Raw genomic sequence first — 23421 nt, forward strand, 5'->3', positions numbered from 1 at the left:
TAGGAATTTAAGGAATTAATTTAAAAAAATGAAAATAAAAATATAAAGTTTAATCTTTTTCGATGATGATCTTTTCTTTTTCTTTGATCTTTTACGATGAACTCGTAGCATTGTAAAACATCGTAATAGTATATTATTTGAATCTGAATAGCTCCAACGTTGCAATTTTACTTTCTATTACACTTGTTCTAGTCAAGTTGCACTTACTGCCATAAATTAAGTTTTGATTAAGTTTTTAACAAAAATAAACCGTTTTACTGTTAATTTTGTTCAAAATTATTTAATTTTAATTATAAAACCTACATTTGGTAAAGTATTATTCATAAAAAAGTAAATAACTGTGAGTGTAATTTAACTAAAGCATTTATATGAAATTAAGATCTATTGGAGTAAAAAAATACATCAAATTTAAAATCTTCTAATATTTTCATTCTAATTCTATTATCTTCTAATTTTTTTTTCAAGAAAATGAAATAAAAAAATGTTTAACTGGACTAGAAATAGTTCAATCTGATTGAAAAGATATTCAGAATTCACATGCGCCTAGGACGTTGAATTTTGAATCAAATTAAAACCTACTTTCCACAAAAATTAAAACTTTTTTCAAATTAAATATAAAAAATTTAATATTTCTGGAAAAAAAGGATTTAGTTTCTGCTGTAATATTGATACATATGAAATAATAGATTAGCCTACCTAAACAACAAGTTCCACAGACTGAGCGATAGATTTCCTCGACTTCTTTATAGTCCGAATAGAATGAATGAGAATCGACTTACATTTACCAGCTTCGTGCAGCATGTAATGAAGGGACAATAGAGATAATCACTTCAGACGAAAGATGAGCGTTAATGTGCTCAAGCTGGTTGGAAAGGTCCATGGATGAAAGCACTGGATAATGGAAAAGAATATTGTATTAACAATTACAATTTAATTCTCATCTAGAGTAAGATTGTAGAAATCGGAGCATTTTCTGCTAAGGAAGCAGTTCTAGTCCGTGGCAACCAATATAAACCATTCAGTTTTCTTTTTGTTTCAGATGATTAACTTTTTTCATTAATATTATCAAATAAATAGCTAATTTGCATCAGTACAAAAACCAATAACAATAGGAAGCAGAAGAGAAATAGTAGAGGAGAAGTAGGAAAATAAAATTTTGCTCAATATTTTTAGCTATTAAATCTTAAGGAATATTTAATTGAAATGAACGAATTGAATAAAGCTACTGCTTTAACATGTACCGTAAAACTAGTTATTAAGAAGTTTAAACTTTTTTCATTAATAAAACAAAATATACACGGATAAAATATGATTTTATTAGCGATTGGGTTAAACTGTGATAAATAAATTATACATAAATTGTGTGAACCTCAAAAATTAAAAAATTTTTAAGAATAAAAATGAAAAGTTTTACACGATATGTAAAAAAATGTTTTGCTTAATTCAAAACAGTAAGTTTAAATCAACAGAATTATCGTTTTATTTGACCGAAAATGATAGGAATAAATTCTTAATTTCATTTAATACTCAACATTACAATTAATCTTAAACCGTTTTTGTAAAGATTAATAATCAAAATGTTTGTTTTTGAGTAAACACTTCATCGCATTAAAGCTATCTGAAGGACATTTCCACAGGCAAAGTGGTTACAAGATTTTCTTTGTAACCAGAGAATAGACAAAGATAGCCTTGGTAACCAAAATAATGGAAACCATAGATAGGGTGTAATCCAGTTAAAATAATCAACTTAAAAAAGTTACCTTCCCTAAAATCTCTTTTCCATTTAGGGAAGTTGGTTTGTAATAGAAGTATTAATTTTTAAATAATATCTTAAAACATGCTCATTTTGAAATGTCACTAAGCATTAATATTTATTTTACCTGAATGAAAAGTGTATCGCTGATTTCGTCCATTGTAGTGCACTATTTGTTGAATCCCTAATAGGTTTTGTACTTTTTATTAACTATCAGACGATAATTAATCAGTTTAAATACATATAAGTTGGTTTATCCTACTTGCAACTATGTTTCCAATACACACTTCACTCGGTAACTGAGGAAGGTTATATTCATGGTTACAAGATATCACATGTGTTGATGAGTAAGATATTAAAATGTAAATGATCTGTAAATCATTTTTGGAAAAATACTAAAATAAAATTAATGAAACTTAGTATGTAAAGATAAAAAAAAATAAACTTGCGTAATTTTTTTAATTTTAATAATTTACAAAATTGTATTTTATATGAGGGGGCGCGCTTATGAGAGCAGAAGACACTGCATTTTACCAAGTTCATTTGTACTTACAAATATGGTAAAATTAAAAGAAATTATTATAAATAAGTGATATTATTTAATAAATAATGCGTTAATATTAAACTCTGGAAAACCTTGAACAATAAAGATCAAACAACATACTAAAACAGATACGCTTTTTATTTTATTTTTTGTACAATAGTTTCGGTAAAGTTTGCTCAACTCTTTCTTCGTTTGGAACGGAATGACTTTAAATAGCGTGTCCGAGTTATATGTAGTTAATTTTGGTCGCTAAAGTTGTTATATTAATTTTTTTAACGGCTTTCTGTTTGTATATTTCTATTCTTTCTATGATGTCCATACGTCTTTCTTTTCTTTCCTATGTATTAGCATTTTGAGGCCTAGTTTCAGTAAAAGGTAACTTAGTTTGTAAGACCCGTTTCTGATGTAAGTAATCTTAGAGAACTTGTTGGATGGTTTACTGGTTTTGGCAATTTTATTTGTACTAGGTATTATTTTAATGATGGAATTCTAATCGTTATTTGTGAATATTGTTCGAATAGTGTTGAGTTCTCACTTGTAGTTGGTTGGTTTAGTTTTCAATCTGTCAGGAGTCTGAGTGTGGCTAGTTTATAGTGAGCACGATGAAGGGCACTCAGTGTATAATAATGTCAGTGGCCGCAGACTTTCTTGGATTGTTTATTTCGTATTCTAATTGTTGTCATTTCTAGTAAGTATGATATCCAAATAGTTGAAATTTCTGGCATTTTTTATAGTTCATTAAAATTTTAACATAAACCTTCCTCACACATTTAGCAAGACGTTAACGTAATTGAAGACAAAAATCTCTACGCTAAACTGATTAATCTACTTCTGTTGATGGAGCAAAAAACGAAACCGTTAAGGGATACTAGAAATACGCACGCTACGACAAGTAAAATCAAAGACAAGAGACAATTCATAAAGAACTATCACTAGACAGTAAAGAAGTAACAGTAAATGAAGAAAAACATGAACTTGTGCTTTATATTTATGATCTAATTGCACCTGAGTACAACTAAATGGTGGCCGTGCACTCTGCGCTATTCTCAGTAAATGAGCGCAAGATAATTTGTATTTACATTTCACAAGAGTAGGTAAATGGAAAATGTTATCTGCTTACACTGAACTTACCTCTTTGGTAAAAAGACTTTTTCACAAATTGTTACGAAATCTGTACGCTTCTGAACCCAAAAATATATATAACAAAAATGTATTTTTAAACTCGTCAAGTATCTAAAAACAAATATAAAAAGTACGCAATATCTTTTTAAAAAAGAAGAAAGAATGTTGTCAATTTCATAATTTTTTATTTTTTCTACCGAAGATCATCTTCAGGGCTTAATATTATTATAACAATTATTATATTTGTTTACATTGTTAACATCTAGGGATAGTATGTCTTCTGCCTGATTTTTTTACCCTAAACCTAGACAGTCACGACAGAAGCTATTTATAAAATAAATAATATACTATGCATATAATATATAACATATCCCATGATATTTTGATGAGTCAGAGAATTTTTATACACGCAAGTAAAATTTTCTAAAACATCTAAGATAAAAATGAATTAAAGAATAAAGTAAGGGAATTAGAGAATAGAGTAAAAGGATATCTTTTTTTAAATTAAACGTAACAAGTAACTTACCATAACAACAAAAATTAAAAAAAAATTCTGTTATAATGAGCAGATGTAGATGCAATAAGTCGTTAGTAAATCCAATAATGCTTTTCATCCAAGCATCATTCCCGGTATTTTGATGCAATAAATATCTCTACGTTAATATAAAGCTTACTATATTTCCTGTAACAAAATGAACATACCGTAAGTTTTACAGAAAAAAAATTGAAGTGGATTATAACATTAAGAAAGAAAAAAAACTTAGTTCTGAACTTCTATTAAACAAAAGAATTTTCATCTATCAGAGGCTTACTCAAACTGTTTAGGATTTGTACAAAAATGAGCACATTATTAATCTGGACCAATTACATTTATGATAATGCTAAATGCAATTATTATAAAGAATTTTCTTCACTTTTAATATTTTTCTATCAAGTATGATATTCTCTTACAAACCTGGAAGTTCTAATTCTATCATTTAACATAGTTCCTATTTTCTTTAATTAAAATGACAAATTTTCATAACTTCTTACAGACATCTGGCAAGAAGTAACTTTGAACCAGGTTTGAAAACAAAATCCATTTAATAATATTAAACCTTGCAAGTTAAAACAACTAGTCTTATTACTTTTAAATGTATCAAACAATTCAATAATGTACGTTTTATGCACTTATAAAGTTTCTACTAACGACTTTTAACATTTTAACTATTTTTATCCAAATTCTCACGTACTTGAGTGAAAAATTAATTTTGTTTTCAGAGTCACTTTATTTTAAATGAGACTACTATAATGCTTTAAGTGAGAAAAAACAGCCCTTTTTTCTAAAAAAAACAAGTTAGCCAGATAAGTTTTTTACAAAATTGAAAATTCTCAATGTCCTAGTTCGAGATTCTCTTAGTAAAAATACGTCTCTGGACACCCAATGTTGAATAGAACATTAGATGCAACCAAAATAAATATAATGGCTCAGCCGATGCCTAAACATAACTTTTTTATTTAACAACTTTTAAGCATTAATTATTGCCTCTGAAAGAAATTAATCTAGAGCTGTTAATTGGCAGTGTACTAATTTTGAAACTACTAAATCGCTAACAATAAAGTTTCCGAACACCTGTGTAAATACTTTTATATTATAAAATAGGAACCTTTGTACCTTATGGTTTGTTCTATAATACACTAATACCTTGAAGTGATTTAGTTTGATATTAGCCTTCAGTAAGGAAATTCCCTGCCCATATGAATAGAGATATAATAGCTGAGAAGCTATTATTAATTTACATAAAAAAGGCAAATCTATTCGTAAAATAGGAAAAATCTTTGAGAAACCACCAGGGATGATTCATAACATAATTGCTCGGTACAGAGAGCTTGGCACAGTCAACAACAGACCTCGTACTGGCCGCCCAGAAAGTTGAACCGCATCTAAAAGCTAGCAGTTCTCAAGGAAATTCATAGCAACCCATCAACAAATGCTCCAGAAATAGCAGCTACTCTTCAACGGGAATATAATGTTTCAGTTACACCCCAAACGGTTCGAAACACTTTAAAAAAAAACATAACTTACATGGTCGTACGTCTAGAAATAAGCCGTACATCAGTAAGAAGAACAAGGAAAAACGCCTTGCATTTGCAAAGGAATATTTGAATAAGCATGAACATTTTTGGGAGACAGTCATTTTCACGGATGAGATCAAGTTCAACGTATTAGGGTCAGATGGGAAAAAAGTGTGGCGTAAGCCTGGGGAGCATTTAAAACTAAAAAACATGTAGTCACACGGTAAAACATGGAGGTGGTGGAGTGCTTGTATGGGCCAGGCTGGAGTTGGCAATTTACATATTATAGAAGAAATCATGGATTAAATTTGTTTACATATACATTCTGAAAAAAAAATTTAATTCCCAGCGTAATTAAACTCATCCTAAAAAGCATTTTCCGTTTCCAACATGATAATGATCCCAAACAGAAAGACAGAAGAGTGGCTGCTCATAGTGCTCCTAGACAGGTTCGGACTCCAGCTCAATCACCTGATTTGAATCCTATAAAACACTTATGGGACCATATTGGAAGTAACTTCAAAAAATTAAAAACAAAAATCAACTGAAAGAATAACTTTTACGGTGTCCTGATATACCGCCGTCTGTGACAACATTAGTGCAATCCACACAGATGTTTTGTCTGTAAAATTTTGATGTTCGGAAACATTTTTTGCCTGACATTTTAATTGTGAAGGCTATTGTTATAGTTTCATATAATCAAATTTATGATAGTTCTTCTGCTGTACGATTATGTTAAATAAAAAAGTTTTAAGTATCTATAAAAGTCCATTTTACTTCAATATTCACCCATGACTTATTAAATTAAAGGTGTCACATAAATTTTCCTAGAGGAGTTCGAAGACGTTTTTTACTGAGTGTTCATCAGCATTAATGCAGACTGTCATGATTCATTGTGATGTCAGTATAGAAGCTTCTTCCAGGCTTCTTTTGCTGAAAATTACTTCCAGCAGTTCAACTGCAACCACAAAATAGAATAAAAATAATTGGAACCAATATTATCAGCTGTTAGTTTTGTTTTTAAATATTACGTCTATATTTATGGTCACACAACTATTAACTACAGTTCACAAAAGACCCTTCTATATATTGAGCATTAAAAAAGAAACGAAATATACAATCTTAGTTTTATAGTTTAAACTTTTTGAAAAAACGAATTTATTTTAGAACATTTACCTGGTTCTATGAACTTATTTGGTTTTATCTCCCGAATAGTCCTCAATAGTTGCCGAATAGCAACAATAACTAATAAAATGATAAGAGAATAATAATTTAAAACAAAAAACTAGTTTTGTTGAGTTTACATTTGGTGTAAAAGAGTTTATCAGTAATTACCGTTCATTATTTTAAGTGACTGATTCATTCATTATTGCCTTAGGTTGAAAAAGTAAATATCAATTTCAGTCATGGTATTTATTTATTGTACCGAGCTTTCGACATAGGGACTAGTCATCTTCAGGGCTTATTGTCTAATGGTATTTTTACATTGTTATTGTTAAGTTGGTGTATCCACTGTCTTGTCTGCTAAGGAACTGACTGAAATTGGCATTTATTTTTTTTCAACCTGTTATTAGTAATAATTAAAAACAATACTAAAAAAAAAGAAAATGCTGTTACTATTCTTTTTCCAATTTTTTTAAGTTAAAATGTTTAATTTGCGAAGAGGTGCTAAAAGTGAATGCCCATGCTATATGTTAGAATAAGTAAGATCGACTTACACTTGATAAATTCCGATTCATTTCCAATATTTTTTTTATCATCACCATTTCAATTCAAAAACACATACAATCCCTGAAAGATTTAAGCTAGACTTGCGTTCGGACGAATCGCAATACTCTCTCCTTCTTCCAACATTGTATTTGAAAAAGTTGAAACCAATCTATAACCTCCTGTGAGTTGATATGCGCATGTCCAGTGGGCTCTCTAGGTACCCAGAGCACAAGACATAAAAATGCTATGCAGCACTTTCTAACGGACTAATCAAAAACTATTCTTGAGTTTTAGGACTACTCTAGCCACTAGGCATGAACAGACTAAAAAATAAATTGTTAAAATATAGGAGCACCTAAGCCATTACATAAATAATATGCATGATTTTTGTTTTATTAAGGAGTTCCCTAAATGAGGAATTCCTCAACAAATATGTATTTTTATTACAGGTTTTCCCTTTGTACTCATACGTTTCTCAACTAGTGCTACCTACTCCAGCAAAAACCATATCATATTCTTAATCTTCAAGGCAATCTTGGCTTCCCTTTCTTCTGATACAAGAAATATGCGTACAAGACGTCTGATAAAAGACGGATAAAATCAAAGATACTGTTTTATTAGCATTCATTTATTAGTATGTCTCTTCAAATACCTTTAATATTCTCATTAACTCTTAACTTGGAATTTTTAATCTTTTAGGCTATAGCCTAGTAACATTTAACTCCCATCTTCTAAGTTTCGTTCCAATTATGCATCAAGCAGCAACAGAGAGATGTAGCTAGCTAGTCCTTAGGTCTATTACATGGGTCATTCTCTTTTGGATAAGGCGCCCATGACAATTTTATATTCTTCACGCTCTTCTGAAAAAAGAGGGCTCCAAGGAGATGAATGCAAACAATATTTTTTGGACGTATCACATTTGGATTTATAAATTTTTTGAAAAATAGTCTTTAGATAGACAAATATTAAAAGAAAAACTCAGTGGTCGTTAACTAAGGTGACAAAAAATTGAGGATTTTCTCACAAATGTGCTAAAGATGTATAAAAGGAAAATTAAAAAAAAAATGAAAATATTTATAGGAAATTGATATTCTTTAATAAATTTTTATTCTCCAATACATCAATAGTTTACTACACAACATATTTTAGTAGGATTCTTTCCTTGTTTATTTTATTTTTTGTATTTTTTTTTGTATTTATATATCCATTATTAATAATTTAAAGGTTTCATTTTTTATTTTCAATCATTGATAAGACATAATAATGTTTCATTAAACAAACAACTTATGCCAAAATACATATTTCTACAAAATAGAGTTTTGAACATCCAAATGTTAACACATTCATTGAGGAAACAAATGTTTACCATAATGCCATTAGTTTATTTTTTTTTTTAAATAGTTTTGTTATTAAATATTTTTATTAGTTATATTAATAATTTGTCAATTTTATCAATCATAACCGTATAAATATTATTTGGAGATCTGTTTTCCACATTTATTTTTAGCCCCATAAATAATATGTGATTTTTCCCCCGAAATTTTTTATTTTTTGTGATTTTGATTTACCTTGATTTGATATTTTCAAATTTTCTTGTCGTTCAGATTTAGGAAAGAACATAATTACAAAAAAAAAAAAAATCAAAATTAACAATAAATACGTTTTTAAGAAATGAAAAAAGACAAACTAATCGAAAAAGTTTTTGTTGTGAAAAATGTTAATAATTATTTTCCTCTTTTAAATAAAAATTTATAATTGATAGGCCTACACAATGTTACCCTTTTTGTTCGGTCATAGGGAGTTTTTAATTTTTCAAAACACTTATGAACAACTCTTCAAACATACACACTGAAATTTTCTTTTCTTTTTTTCCATTATTTTTTCAAATGCTACAAAATAGATTTTATAATTATTATTTTTCAGAAAAGCTATAGGAACTAAATTTTATTATTTTTTTAAGCATAATTAATTAGCTTCATTTTTGTTCTTTTTTTTTTTTTAATTTCCGTAATTTTAGGACATTAATTTCCGTGGGGAGTGTTTTTTTGGGCATTTTTTTTTTTTTGTAATTTAGCTTGAATAAAATCCATAAAAAAATAAAACTTTGCACAGCAATTTTTGTAATTTTAATTTCATTTTAGAGTTTTTGTCTGTAAATGGACGTTCTATATTTTTTTCTAATTAATTTTACACGATTCTATTAAAAAAATTTACATAATTATAAAATTTACAATACAGACTATAAATTTTGTTTTTGCTTCAAATATATTTTTGTGTCTTTTAAATACTATTATTATTTTGGAACATTAACCATTAAAAATTTCGCGATTCTTGCAATGTATGTTTATTTTAATTATTAAAAAAAAATCTAATGAAGGAGATTTCGTCTTCTTTTAATTTTGTATTAACATTAAAGCTTCTTTTTTGTTCTGAAATAATTTAAATTTTAACTACTTTTTTCCCCTAAATGTTGTCCTATGCTTTACATTAAGAACTGATCGTTCGTAGAAAATGACACTTCATAACCAAATATGAGCGCTACAAAATCCTCTTGCTAATAGATCTTTTCTCATTAGATTCACAATTGATCAACGCTCGGATAATAAATTTATTATTGAGAAAGAGTTAATAATAATTCTATATAATACCTCTAAATAAAAAGAGCCAAAGAAGTCCATGTGTTTTCGCAACATTAGAAAGCAAAATTCATAAGCTAAAAATTGCGCCAATCTAATTTAAGACCCAGCAAACTGAAATATTTTAGGAAACCAACACAAATAGAGCTAACGTTTTAATCAGGAGAGACCTTTTTAAAAGTAAAGTAGCCTAGATTGTAAATGATGAACAGATTTGCAGGATGATAAAATCATGACAAAAACTAGCTGGCAGTAATTTTTACCAGCTTGTACAAGTTTTAAGTAACGAAACAAATTGTCAAGGTTAAGGATCTTCTAAGGTGAATTGACTACACCAAATAGAGGCAACTTTGGATAAGGAGCGGCAACTAAAGAATACAAAAAAAAAAAAAAAAAAGGTGAGGGAGTATGATCAGACGAAAAGATCTTGTATATAACATGGTTCCCGACTAAAGAAAGTGGAGCAAGAGCGACATAGATCAACCAAAGTGGTTCCTCAACAGAAGAGATGGAAGACAAGTGATATATTGTAAATTTCTTTTTCATTGAACGATCTTACTTAATGTAAATCAATATTTCAGTCAAATAGAAATATTTTCAAGTTGTTTTTAACAAACAAAAATGCTTACAAAAAAAACAAAGAATTAATTAAAATAAAAATGAAAATTAAAAAAAATATTGATCCTTTTTTTTAAGTCATGAATTCATGAAATATAATTTTCATTTTAAACATGGAAAACAATACTATTAGACCAAAAAACTTCTTTTCTTATTTTAATACCAAATAAATTTTGATTCATTTATTTTTTTTCTCAATTTTGCTGTTTTTATAATTGATTGTAATGTGTTTCATTTATTCATTATTATTATTAAATTGATTTTGTTTAAAGAAAATTTCGGATTTCTTTTTTTTTGGAAGATGATTTTGGTTTTTCTTCTTTTTTTTTTTGGAATTTTCAGAAAATGATTTTTGTTATTGTGTACGCATAAATGTTGTGTTTTTTTTAAAGCAATTTTTAATAGTTTTTTTTGCTGTTTATGTAATGTGCTTTAGACAACCATGGCAAACAAACAAACAAACATTAACATTTCTTACTGATTACACCTATGAGAATTAGAGAGATAGAGCGATAGTGAAGAGTTTTGTTTTCAGAGAGAGAGAGAGAGAGAGAACGAGTGAGTGAGTGAGAGAAGAGTTTTCAGAGAGAGAGATAATGAGAGAGAGTACTTATTATTTATATAAACTGCATTATGGTTATTTGTTTTATTAATATTTTAATGTTTATCTAATAAATACCGTGGCTACTAAGTTTTAATAACCTGTAAACTAGTTTTGTTTTAAAAATTACTGTTACAAAAAAAATTAAAAAATTGTTTAAATATACTATTAATTAATTTCTTTTTATTTAATTATTTATTACTGTCATAGCAATTACAAAATTGGACTTATTGTACCAAATTTTTTTTTTTTTTATTATGTAAATATAAAATAGTAACCTGACTTTTATTAACTATTACATATTTTTCATGTTCACATATATGTGAGTGTAATTATCATAATTGATTATTATGATAAAAAGAATCTATTGTAATTTTATATTTAACTATTGTAATTTTTTTAAAAGTGGAATATGGCATTGAAATTGCTTATATAGTTGAGACGGAGAAACAGAATTTTTGCAAACAGATATTTAAAGATATCTGGTTTTTAGAAATCAGGTTACTATTCTAATCAATTTGTATCTGACCAATATATTACTGGTTTCTAGATCCCACATTATTCATACAGTCTGCCGAGTTGTTTGTTTTTTTAACACGCAAATTATGGTTAACCATTTTAAATTATATAACAAAATTGTTGCCTAAGTATTTGTGTTCAACAGTTTATCTCACATAAATAAATTAAAAAAAAAAAACAGAATTGTCCTAGTTAACAAAATTGCACTAAATTAAACAAAAATTGAAGAAAACAAAAATATATAGTAAAAAAAAAATATAACAGGTTTTCTTACAACAAGGTTTTCCAATTTAAAAAAAAATGAATAACAGAAAATTTACGGTCTATTCTTATGTTATGTTTAGTTTAATTAGACTAAAACCTATTTTAACTGCAATTATTTATTTTAACATAAAGAAGAAAAAATTAAATTAACAATAATAGACTAAATCTCGGCGAAAAACGAACGTTTTCCTGTACGATATAATTGTGGGTCCACACAAAATGGTTTTTGCGTTAATTGATGCGTTTAAATAGTTAAAAAATGTAAAACATTCATTTGTTACTTTAACAGTTCCTTACTTAGCAAAGTAAATAATAATCATAGAAGCAAAAAACACTATTGTACTAGAATATGGTATTTTGTTTTTTCTTACATTTTTCAGAATTGTTTTGTTTGGTTCAATCAAATGATTTTTTTTAGGAAGGCTATATCTGTTTTTGTTTTAGAATGATGTTTCAACGAGTCCTGTACAAGTATTTTTCCGAATTTGGAGGTCTTTTTTTTTTGCCATAATTAATAAAATATAAGGAGGCCCGTTTATAGATCAGCAATTTTTTCCCCTTCAAAATCGTAAGATTTTTTTTATTTTTAAGAACTAGAATCCGGATTTTAGTAAAAAATGGTTTGGATTTTTTTAATAAACTGAAATGTTTCTAATTTTTGAAAAAAATCAGTAAATGAATTAAATAAATTAAAATTTATAATTTACACATAAACACTTCCCTCTTCAAACACTGAAAAAGATATTCTTTGTTTTCTTATAAATGAATTTTATCTTTAATAACCAGTACAAACTCACCTGGTTCTGGGTTGCTGGAGGTAAATGGCAAATAGGCTGACGTCCCATTTAGCTTTAAAGGTTAGGTTCCCTATTATCCAGTTTCACATATAGGAACTGTTTAAGCATTCCCTACGAATGCTTTTTTCCTCAGTTTAACCTACCGTCACCATACAGCTGACCGTTTTTCAAAATTACGAGTTAATAGCAGGCCTTGGGAGGCAACTAAGTTAATTAAGTAATTGGGTGGGGCACCTTGTCCTTGGTAAAATCTAAAGATGTGCCTCGACGAGTCTTGACAGCTGAAGAAAATTGTAGGAAGAGGTCAGCTGATCCAACTTCCAATGCCCCCTAGTCTTCCACTCGGAAGGTTATGCAGCTTATAAAATCCAAACCATGTAAAAAAAGTCAATTAAGCTTGGGCCTCATGATATAAAATGTTAAACCTAGAAATCAGCTTATTAATAAATATATATTGTACTTAAAAAAAAAAATATATAATTCGATATTCACCTTTTTGAATTTTTAAAAATGCTGATCTTACAAATTTTAAAGAGCACATTTATTTTAAAAATATGAGATCCAATTTTCTTTTTTTTAAATTTAAATAGCAGCCAAAAGAGGATAAACATTTCAAAGATTTTTTACTTGTACAGTAATCGCTTTCCAAATAAAAAATACAATTTTTTCTTTTTTTTTTAATGCAGACAGTAAAAATTGAGATTTACAAACAATCTACTCAATCAAATTAATTACCTAAAAAGGCAACAAATACTATTAAAAAAAACAAAACAAGTATTTTTAATTTTAATGGAAGGAAAGAATGGAAGAGTAAATTTGAGGAAAGGATTTTATTAGAGGTTAGTTTGTTTCTCAAAAACAAAGAAGGAATTCAGGTGTAATTTTGTTGTTTCTGTTCTGAAGTTTCACAATATAAACTAAAAAAAAAAAAAAAACGATTTGATCCTGTCTTTTGTATAGTTTAATGAAAGGTAATAAAACAAATAGCAGAAAAACGTAAAAGAGAAAACAAAAATCTGGAGAAACTGCACAGCAAACAAATTTATAGTTAATTAAATATTACTGAGAAATATAATTTCAACTATTTCTTTAAAAAAAGTGATTCATTCAAGAATATTACAGCTTATTAATTATTTGGTTGTGTTTGTTATCATCTGTAACTTAACATATTACTAAGAACAAATTTATTACTAATTAATATTTTGTTTTAATGGTTTTTTTTTTTGTATATAATTAATAATTAACATTCCATTTTCAAGAAAAAAAAAATTAAACGGATTTTTCTTAGGAAGGGTTATTATTTAAATATTACTTATTGTTTTTTTTTTTTGTGGCAATAACGGGCTTCACTTTAATAACTTTACTTTACTGTATTTTTATTGGAGTCCGAGACCGCCTTTATTTTTTTAAAAAATATTATAGGGAATATAAGTACGCTTTTTTTAAATTTTTATAAAAATTTTAAAACCGGCTATTTTTTTTTTTGGAATTTAAAAAAAAGCGTCCCAAGGGTTTGTGCAAATACTCTTATTACATAATAGTATTTGACAATTATGTATAGACACTGATAGAGTAGTAATAAAATCCAGATAAGTAGTTTAATTTTGTTGTCTTTCTTACAACAAATGATGTAGTGATATCATTCCTTTTTTTTTTCAAGCCTAACTTATCTGGTTTTTTTTTTTTTGTGATATAAAGGGCTTATGCACATGATGTTTTGCTTCTTTAAAGTTTTAGTTTTACAACATCATGCTTTAATACCCTTTACTTTAGCGTATTTTTTTTGGCAAGAACTGTATATTGTAATGCACTATACAGAAGAATCTTCCAAGCAATTATTAATATTATTATTTTTTTTTTTGTTATATTTCAAATAAATAACGAAATAGAGGACAAGACAAAGAAAATAATTTTGTTCTAGAAGATCCTCTTGTACAGGCTGTGTATTGTAGATACGTAGAAATAATTTACAAAAATCATATTTTTCTTTTTGTAAACATTTCAACGTATTTGGGCTATTGTACTTTAAGAAAACATTTTTGTTATTTTTCTCTCTTTTTTTTTCATAATATTGTGTATTATGGTGTGCCAGCTTTTCTAACGGTTTACCCCTTAAAAGATTAAACTAAAAAAGAAAGTGAAAATACTAAAAAAGTAAATTATTTCATTTCTTTTTATTTTAATCTTTTTATTTATTTATTTTTTTGGTATTATAGTGAAGGGTTTACCCGTGTAAAAAAATCATGACACAATGGGCTATTGCAGCGTTCAAATAAAATGACTCGAATAGACCAACAACGGTATACGGAACAAATTAACAATTACTTATATATATGTATAATTATATGTATATGTCTATTTTACAAGTATTAAATACGGTCTATTGCGGTCTATTAGTACATAATAGTGCCATACTATTTATGTAATTATTTTTTACTTCTTTTTTTTTTTAAAGCAAATTTCAAATTTAATTTAAAAATGTTTACTTTCAATTGTTTTTAAGATATATACAACATCGGTACACAATAGTGTCACTATTATGCGTTGAACACCGTTACTATTTCAATCCATTATTTGTGTATTTGTATGTGGAGTACATATTTTTTAATTAAAAAAATATATGTACTTTTGTTTATTACTATTGCGTCATTGGGAAAAAAAGGTGAGTAAATTGAGCACATCTCAGCGTCCGACTGAGATGGCTTTGGGCTATTGCAATCTTAAGTCCGTGAATTGTTTGTATATGGTACACGATACAATTTTCTTTCTATATACTTTATTTTATATTATGTATTATATAATATATATTATTAATATTACTTATAATCTAATTATATAGAAATACGATCATATCGTGTATTAGTAACTATTACATAATATGGAAAATTTTTAATAAATAAATTTGTATTTAACCAGCTTTGTACACAATAGTGATTTGACTATTTTGTACTGATATCGGTACACTGTGAACAAAAATTTAAATTTTTAATTATTTTGATGGGCGGTTCAGAGAATTTAGAAATTAAAAAATTGTGTGTTTTATTTTTTAGTATTGGTATTTCTTTTTTCTTTTTGTATTGACTGTATTATTATATTTCTATTATGTGTGGTTATGTATTGTTTCATTTTTTCATAAAATTTTGATGAACTGTAATTAAAAATGAAATGTTTTCTTAACGAAAAAAAATTATTTTAAAATGAAACTAGAATTCATTATTTCTTTTTATGTATAAAAGCTGCAGTATTTCAAATTTGGCAATAAACAAAAAAAAAATATTTAAAAAAGTGTACACAAATAACAAAATTGTAATTATCCAATTATTCCGAATTAAGGACAGGGAAATTGATAATATTTTGTTTATATAAATTTTTTTAATTATACGTTTCTCAAAACTGATTTTTTTGGGGGGTTTCACTGAATCAAAGGATTTTTTATTTATAAAAATTTTGATTTCTTAAAAGAAAATTTAACTGCCTTCCACGTGCTGTTTAGTATAATTTATTTTTCATTTCATAAAATTTTAATTTTATTAGAGATTTCTGTGTAATTTTTTTTAACATTCGGACGCGGAAAATACAAAAATAATAATAATTAAATAAAGTACATAAATCCGTAGATATTAGAAATTTTATTAGAGAAACATTTATTTTTTTAAAAAAATAATAAATTAATAAATTGGGGCGGAATCAAGATTTTGGCTTTGTTTTTTTTTTTTTTTTAAAAAAAATTATGTTTTACATGTGTCTTTTGTTTGTATTTTTTCAGTTACCTTCTAATGTATGTTATGTGTATGTCTTTGTAGAACAAAAATCCTGGTTCTACTTTTTGAGCGTGAGTTAAATTGTGTTTTATGTTGTGTGTAATGTAAGAAGAGTCAAATCCGGGTTTTTTTTTTTTAAAATTACTTTGAGAGTCACATCAGTTTTACTTGATTTCTTTCACTTATATAGTTTCTGCAAATGGCTCTATTATTATTATTTTTTTTTCTTATTATAAAGTGTGACAGCCCTTTAAATTTAGGTCCTACTCCTCTTTTTAGATAAATTTCTTAAGACCTAAAAAGGCTGTTTCCACTTTTAAAAAGAGCCGTGCAAAAAAAAAAAATTAAAAAAGAAAACTATAAAAATGAAAATCAAAACAGAAAAATTTGAAAAAGCTAGTATCTGTAATTAATATTTCTATTAATATTTATATTATTTACAATTAATATATAAAATGACGAAGAAAAATTGTTAAAACTAAAAATCGTAAAATATGTATTTGCAAAAAATTCATAAATTTTACTTTCAACCTGGCACCGCCGCCTCAGCAATCATTTTCTCTCTATTATTTTATTAGGGGGAGCAATAGGATTGGTTACAACTAGTTTTATTTTGCTTTACATTATTACTATTTATATTGTATTTTTTTTTTGTTTTATTGTAAAATGTTTCATTTGTATTTGTTACAACACTATAAATACCGGGAGAAGCGTATTTACAAAATATGATTTAAGTAGGAAAATATTTAAAGATTAAAATATAAAAAAAAAACTTTGGTGTGTAATTAATTAAACTGGGTCTATTTTCAATTATTTTTGGAGTTGCTTTTATTTTAAATATATAATATATAATTTAATTTTTTATATTTTATAATTAATAAAAAATAGGCGGTGGGGTTGGGGCATTTTTTTTGTTAAAAAATTATTTTCATTTCTTCCTAAGTATTGTCAACAAGGCTTTTCTTTTTTTAAAATATCTATATTTTCAATATTTTTTTTTTGTCCTTAAAAAAAGGTATTTACGATATTTTTGGGATTAGGATTTAGTAGGGTCCAACGTTTTTTTTCTCTCGTTTTTGTTTGTGCCATATTTCTTCTTTAGAGAAGTTTAAAGCCAAAAAAAGATTTGTTAAGCGAATAAAACTTTCCGAACGTTTTTTTTTTTTTAAAATCGTACAATTAATACTTTTTACGACATCTTTAATTGAATGCAATAGTCTCACCATTTTTTTTAGCATTACCACTATTTCCCCTAATTAGCTCTCACAAATACCTCTGATTATTTTTTATGCTTTATAGCACAACTTGGTTCGTTTTTTTTTTTTGCTGGCCTTGGTTATGTTCGGATATCTAAAGTATACACCCTGCCGCAATACATGGGGGACGAAGCATAGACTAAATACTGTCTGGGGCTTACGTAGAAATACACATGTACGAGGCTGGCTGGTTACGCAGCTTGGAGAAGTCTTTAACCTTTATTTTGTGCTCTATGAAGCTTCCGAACAAGGAAGGGAAAACAGGGAGGCAAAGAGTATACATGAGCAGGCCGGGAAGCAAAGATATAAAGAAGGCCAGAATCCAATTCATTGATTTCTAGCGTCACTGGTGAAGGAAGATAATGCGAGAAAAAACTCTCGAGGAAAATGCCTACAAAAAAAAATTTTTGACCTATCAAAAAATATTTGGACAACTAGCTTATTTAAAGAACCGGCTTGGACAAAGTCAAGAAGGTAGACTCTGCATGCCATAGAACACAAAATGAGAATGAGCTAATTGAATTCCAGGGTAAAATGGGCTAGCATCAGTATAATTCATCGCCAGGAGGCATTAGAGGTCTGGAAGAAGAAGTACTGAAATAAGAGCTAGGACCCCCTAAGTTGTTAGTTGCTTAAGATGGAAATAGGGCTAAACAGAAGATGACGTGGTCAACGCATACTGCAGTTATTTCTGCATTAAACGATGTAGATTTTAAAATGGTAAAAAAAAAAAAACAGCAGGAGTTTTATTATTAAAAAAAATAAAACACAATTAAATCAGAAATTTTAGTTTGAAACTGCTTCATTCAAATCAACTCATAAAGGTCCAAATGAAGACTCTATTAGAAATTACAGTCACATGATGATTCACAAAAGATGAGGAAGGCCATTTAATCCGAACCCTATAAAAGTTTAATTATACAAAAAAAAAAAATAAATAAAGCAAAGGTAATGTGATATTTGGAGCTAATTAGAAAAAAAGGTGTGCATGGAAAAAAAAAAAAAATGGTTCGACTAATTTGCACCATACAAACCAATGCCGTACATTCACTGTCATGGGAACAAATGTCATGGAGCCTAAAATCATTGTGTAGCAAATATAAAAAGCAAACGATCATATAAAACAATTAATAAAACAAAAGAACAAATAAAAAAAGTTTAAAACAAAGAAAAACAAACAATGGATTTATAAATAAAAACATTTAAACCCTTCATTGCAAGTCCTCGCGCAATTTTTAATTTAATTTTTTTTAAATTATTTTTCTCCCTTAATTTGTTTTTTAATTTTTATTAACTACAACAAATTAAATATATTTCCCCTGATTTAGTTTTTTAGTTTTAATTTTAATTTTCGTTTAAATACTAATTATAATACGGTCAGAATCTTTTTTTAAAAAAAATCGTAATCGCTTCATTTATTTATTCTTTTTTTTGTAATTTCCGAACTCTAAATATATAATATACTTTTTTAAATATATAAAAACATCTCATATAGGTATTAATAATATATAATATATTTTCTGACAAGTCGAGGAATCTTTTTTTTTTTAGATTTAATTTAATTTCTTTAATTTAAAATACAAAATTCTAAAAAATATCCCCAATTAAAAAATAGGGTAATAAATATATTTAGTAAATCCATGTGAGAAACAATAAACAAATAATATAAGTAACATTATACTAGGTAGTGTACTTTCTTTTTCTCTTTAGTATTTAAATTTACTTTTTTTAAAAAAAACTATTCTTTTTATTTATTTTTGTACATAAAAAGGAAATTATAAAAAAAATTAATATCGTTAATAAAATATAAAATAGAAAATAATAAACTTCTTTTTCTTTAATCATTGCAAACCCCGGTTCTTATAACAAAAATTTTAAAAATATATGTATATCTTAAGCCAAAAAGCAATTAGTTTTCTATCAAATGGCTGTTCGTTTTTGAACATTGAGACATCAAAATCAATCTTGATCTCTTCAAAACTATCAGTGAAATGACAATGAAAGAATGAAACAGTCAAGAAGGTTCTAGAATAAAAACAAACCTCCAAAAGCAGATAGAAGACAAAGTACTCTTTTGTTAAGACATACCTCCCTTTGCAGGGAATTAAAAAAAAAAAAAATAATAAAGAAAAGAAAACAGGACGAGCATAAAATCCCAAACTGTTTATAATGTAGATAGTTTTTAATTGGTAATTTTTGAAGTTGTCACCTTTATTTAGTAAGTAATCATGAAAAAAAAATGGGATCTGCTATACTCGAACAATACTTGACACAACTGGTTACACTACAGTTTTGGACAACTCAACGTTGAGCTTTACACTCATGTCAAAAGTTATCTTTAGAGTTAATACTTAACAAAAGAAGAGTTCCTCGGACTTTCTAATGCGAACTGGACTGTTTTTGTTTCGTTAAAATAGCTACAATAATAAATTTTCCTTTAAATTTTTTACCATTTTATCGACTTGAACTTCGAATTTTGTTTAAACAAGTATAAAATAAAATTACAAATTTTCTCCGTTAACCAGTTGTTGCAGAACAAAAGAATCTGCTAACATTAAAAATACAAAGAAACCAAAGAGATGTTTAAAGATAGCAAACTAAACATTCATCTAAAAAGATTGATTAAGTTCCAGGTCTAGTTTTATAATTTTTTTCCCCTCCAATAACATTAAGACGTTTTGAAGAATTCATGATATTCTCAGAACTGGTTTTGAGGTAGTGATAGTTTTAAAATTGGAAAAAAAAAAATCTCGCTTAATTTTCAATTTAATTTAACTTAAAACATTGTTCAAAATGAATCTAAACCTAGAACACGATCCCCGAATAGAATTTTTTTATTTTTCAGAACTGTTTTAATTTTATGTATTTTAATTAATAAATAAATTACTTTCAATTCATTCCCTTCCTATTTTAATCAACTTTCTACTTTATTGAGGTTGTAAAAGAATAGCATGAATCGTTTTCTAAATATGCATCCCCTGATTATAATAATGAAGACACTTCAATTTAGGATATTGAATGTGGAATCGGCAATTCTTCAAGAAGACCTTAACATAAAAATGTTTGTAGCCGGGCAGGACCTTTTACAAAAAGTTTAATTTCAGAATGAGGGATGTCATTGAGCATAACTAAAACTACCAAATTTTCAATTTCGAAGAAATAAATTTAAAAACGTAACCAACACTAAAAACAGAAAGGAACTTCTTGCGCATCCAAAATTTTAAAAAAAGAATCTAATTTTAATTAAACAAACAAACAAAAAATTAATTAATCAGTCGAATTAGATTTTTTCACTCTTTTAAATATGATATATTAATTAAAAAATATATATATTTTCAAAATATAAACAAATTATTGTATTTATATTATTTATAATTAACTGGTGTTGATAACTAGACGACTGTACACAATTTCATACAAGCGTACACGACGCAATAAAACAATTAAAAAAAAAATTAATAAGAAAAAAATAAACAGAAATCGAAACTAATGATAATAAAGGGGGGAAAATAGAATCAATAATAATTAAAAAAAATATATATTATTAACGATCACTATTCGTTGGTATCTAATTTCATTGTTTCAAAAAAATACACTAATTTACTATTCTTATCTCGTCAATATTTTATTGTGATGCTTTTGTGTGTTGTGTGTTTTTTGTTTCATTTAATTTTTGAGAGCGGCCGTTTTAGTTAGAAATAGAAAAGAAAAAACCCTAAAGACCCTATGTGATGAAGAAAGAGAGGTATAGCCGTAGGATTCGGTGGGGGTCAGGCAAGGGGGTTTTATTTTTGGAACCTTTGGATATTAGAAGAAAAACGGCCTGATCCTCTTCTGTTGGCCGGGGGCAAGCTAACCGGAAACTAACTTTTATCACTTCTTTTCAGTCGTATTTTTTTTTTTTATATTTTTTTAAATTTTTTTGCCAAATTCACTCCATCAGTGTAATATCCGGCTAGCCATAAATTCCAATTTAATAATATTTTTTGTTTAAATTAATTTTTTTTTTGTATATTTTTTTCTCTAAGATAATTATAAAATATCCTTAACAATTAATAATGCCCAAATAGGAGGATTTGAATTTATATACTCCCGTCAACAGAAGATTTGATAATTTAAAGACCAGGCCGTCCTGCAGAAGGGGGAGGACGGTGTTAGCCGGGGCTATTTCCAATTTTATATATATTTATATTTATATATATATATATGTATGTATATATTTACAACGAGTAAATCATTTGTACATATTGACTAAATTGTAATAACTATACAGTGAAGAGGGATTCTCCTAAGTTCAGAAATAGGAGAACCCTCATGGGTTAATATGGTGTTGCTGCGTATTGGACAGGGAGAACCCTAGGGCTCGAGGATCACCATGTAGCCTTAACGCCTGCTCTAACCTTTGTTCTTGCAGCCTCAGCGCTTCAGTTAAATCAGGTGACACTTGACCCGTGTGATGATGATACTGTGGCGTAGCACCACCGCCCTGTTGTCCGGCAGACACCTGTTGTTGGGCCGTTTGGCTAGTTGCGTTCGTACCAGCTGCTCCTTGGTTGGTACCATTACCTTGGCCCGGCTGTCCACCTTGATTCGTTCGCATACCATTGTCCGACGAGGTAGAGGCGACCACAGCTTGTGTAACCGCCAAACGTAAGGCTGCTTCAGCCTGTGATCTAAGAATAGCCTCTTGCATGCGCAACGCTGCTGGCGATTCCTGTTGTGTTTGCAATTGATGGTTATTTTCCATTACCATAGAAGTCATTGAGGCCCTTACCGCTGCATTCATCAGTTGCATAGCAGAGGACATGCTTTCGGCGTTCGTGCCAACCTGACCGTTACTACAGTAATAAAACAGAAAATATTGTTAATTTTTTAAATAAAATGTAAAAGGAATTTATGTCAGTATCATAATAATAATTAAACGTTCTTTGATTAATGCTAACAATAATATTTTATTCACACAACACTCTCTACACCGAAAGACAGTAATGTATCTATTTATGTATTTTAATTAATAAATAAATTACTTTCAATTCATTCCCTTCCTATTTTAATCAACTTTCTATTTTATTGAGGTTCTAAAAGAGTAGCATGAGCCGTTTTCTAAATATGCATCCCCTGATTATAATAATGAAGACACTTCAATTTAGGATATCGAATGTGGAATCAGCAATTCTTCAAGAAGTATTATTAAAACTTAAATTCTTTTTTTAAATCTTTCCAAAATCCAAAAATCATGAAAAAAAGTCAATACAATTGCGTTTCCACATCAATTAATGAAGATTTTACGGTTTTAATGAATGAGTTGAGTTTTCGTGCAATCAGATCATTAAAATAAAATCTACATTAAGAAAGCCTCGAACCTAGAAATCTATTAAAACTGGAAACCAATTGCAGTAAAATAAAATAAGTTGAAGAACTTACCTATGGACCTGTTGGTTTTGCTGCAGTGAAGATGCTGTAGTCATTCTCATTGCAGCAGCGGCGAAATTAGCTGCAGCAACTTGGACTACAGACGCCGCCGGATTGTTTGTATCCTGGCCCATAGCAGCTGCAGCAGCTACAGCAGCTTGCTGCTGGCCAACCGCTATCAGGGCACTTGCAGCACGTTGCAGATCATCCGGATTGTATTGACCTGCTGCTGTCTGGTTCAGGAACGGCAGTCCATTGCTGCCGCCCGCATCTACCAGACCTGCAACCAGAGCTACATTGTAGGAAACAATATTCAGATTAATAGTCTGTTCCCTCTCTGTTTGCATTAAATATTTTTTTTAAAATGAAACCA

The 23421-nt window shown here is 27.9% G+C and overlaps 1 protein-coding gene across 1 annotated transcript in view; it reads right to left on the minus strand.

Moving 5' to 3' along the window:
• Positions 1-8255: 8255 nt before the first annotated feature.
• Positions 8256-23421, minus strand: part of dati (zinc finger protein datilografo) — a 211583-nt gene continuing 196417 nt past the window's right edge. The window contains exons 12-13 of the mRNA XM_074122726.1: positions 23061-23340; positions 8256-22474 (exon numbers count right to left, since the gene is read on the minus strand). Of these exons, the coding sequence (XP_073978827.1) occupies positions 21949-22474; positions 23061-23340 (806 nt within the window). The 3' untranslated portion in view covers positions 8256-21948. The remainder of the gene's footprint in view (positions 22475-23060; positions 23341-23421) is intronic.

Source organism: Rhodnius prolixus, unplaced genomic scaffold, assembly GCF_049639745.1.
Source record: "Rhodnius prolixus isolate KJV_2025 unplaced genomic scaffold, Rpr scaffold_8, whole genome shotgun sequence".
Taxonomy (NCBI): domain Eukaryota; kingdom Metazoa; phylum Arthropoda; class Insecta; order Hemiptera; family Reduviidae; genus Rhodnius; species Rhodnius prolixus.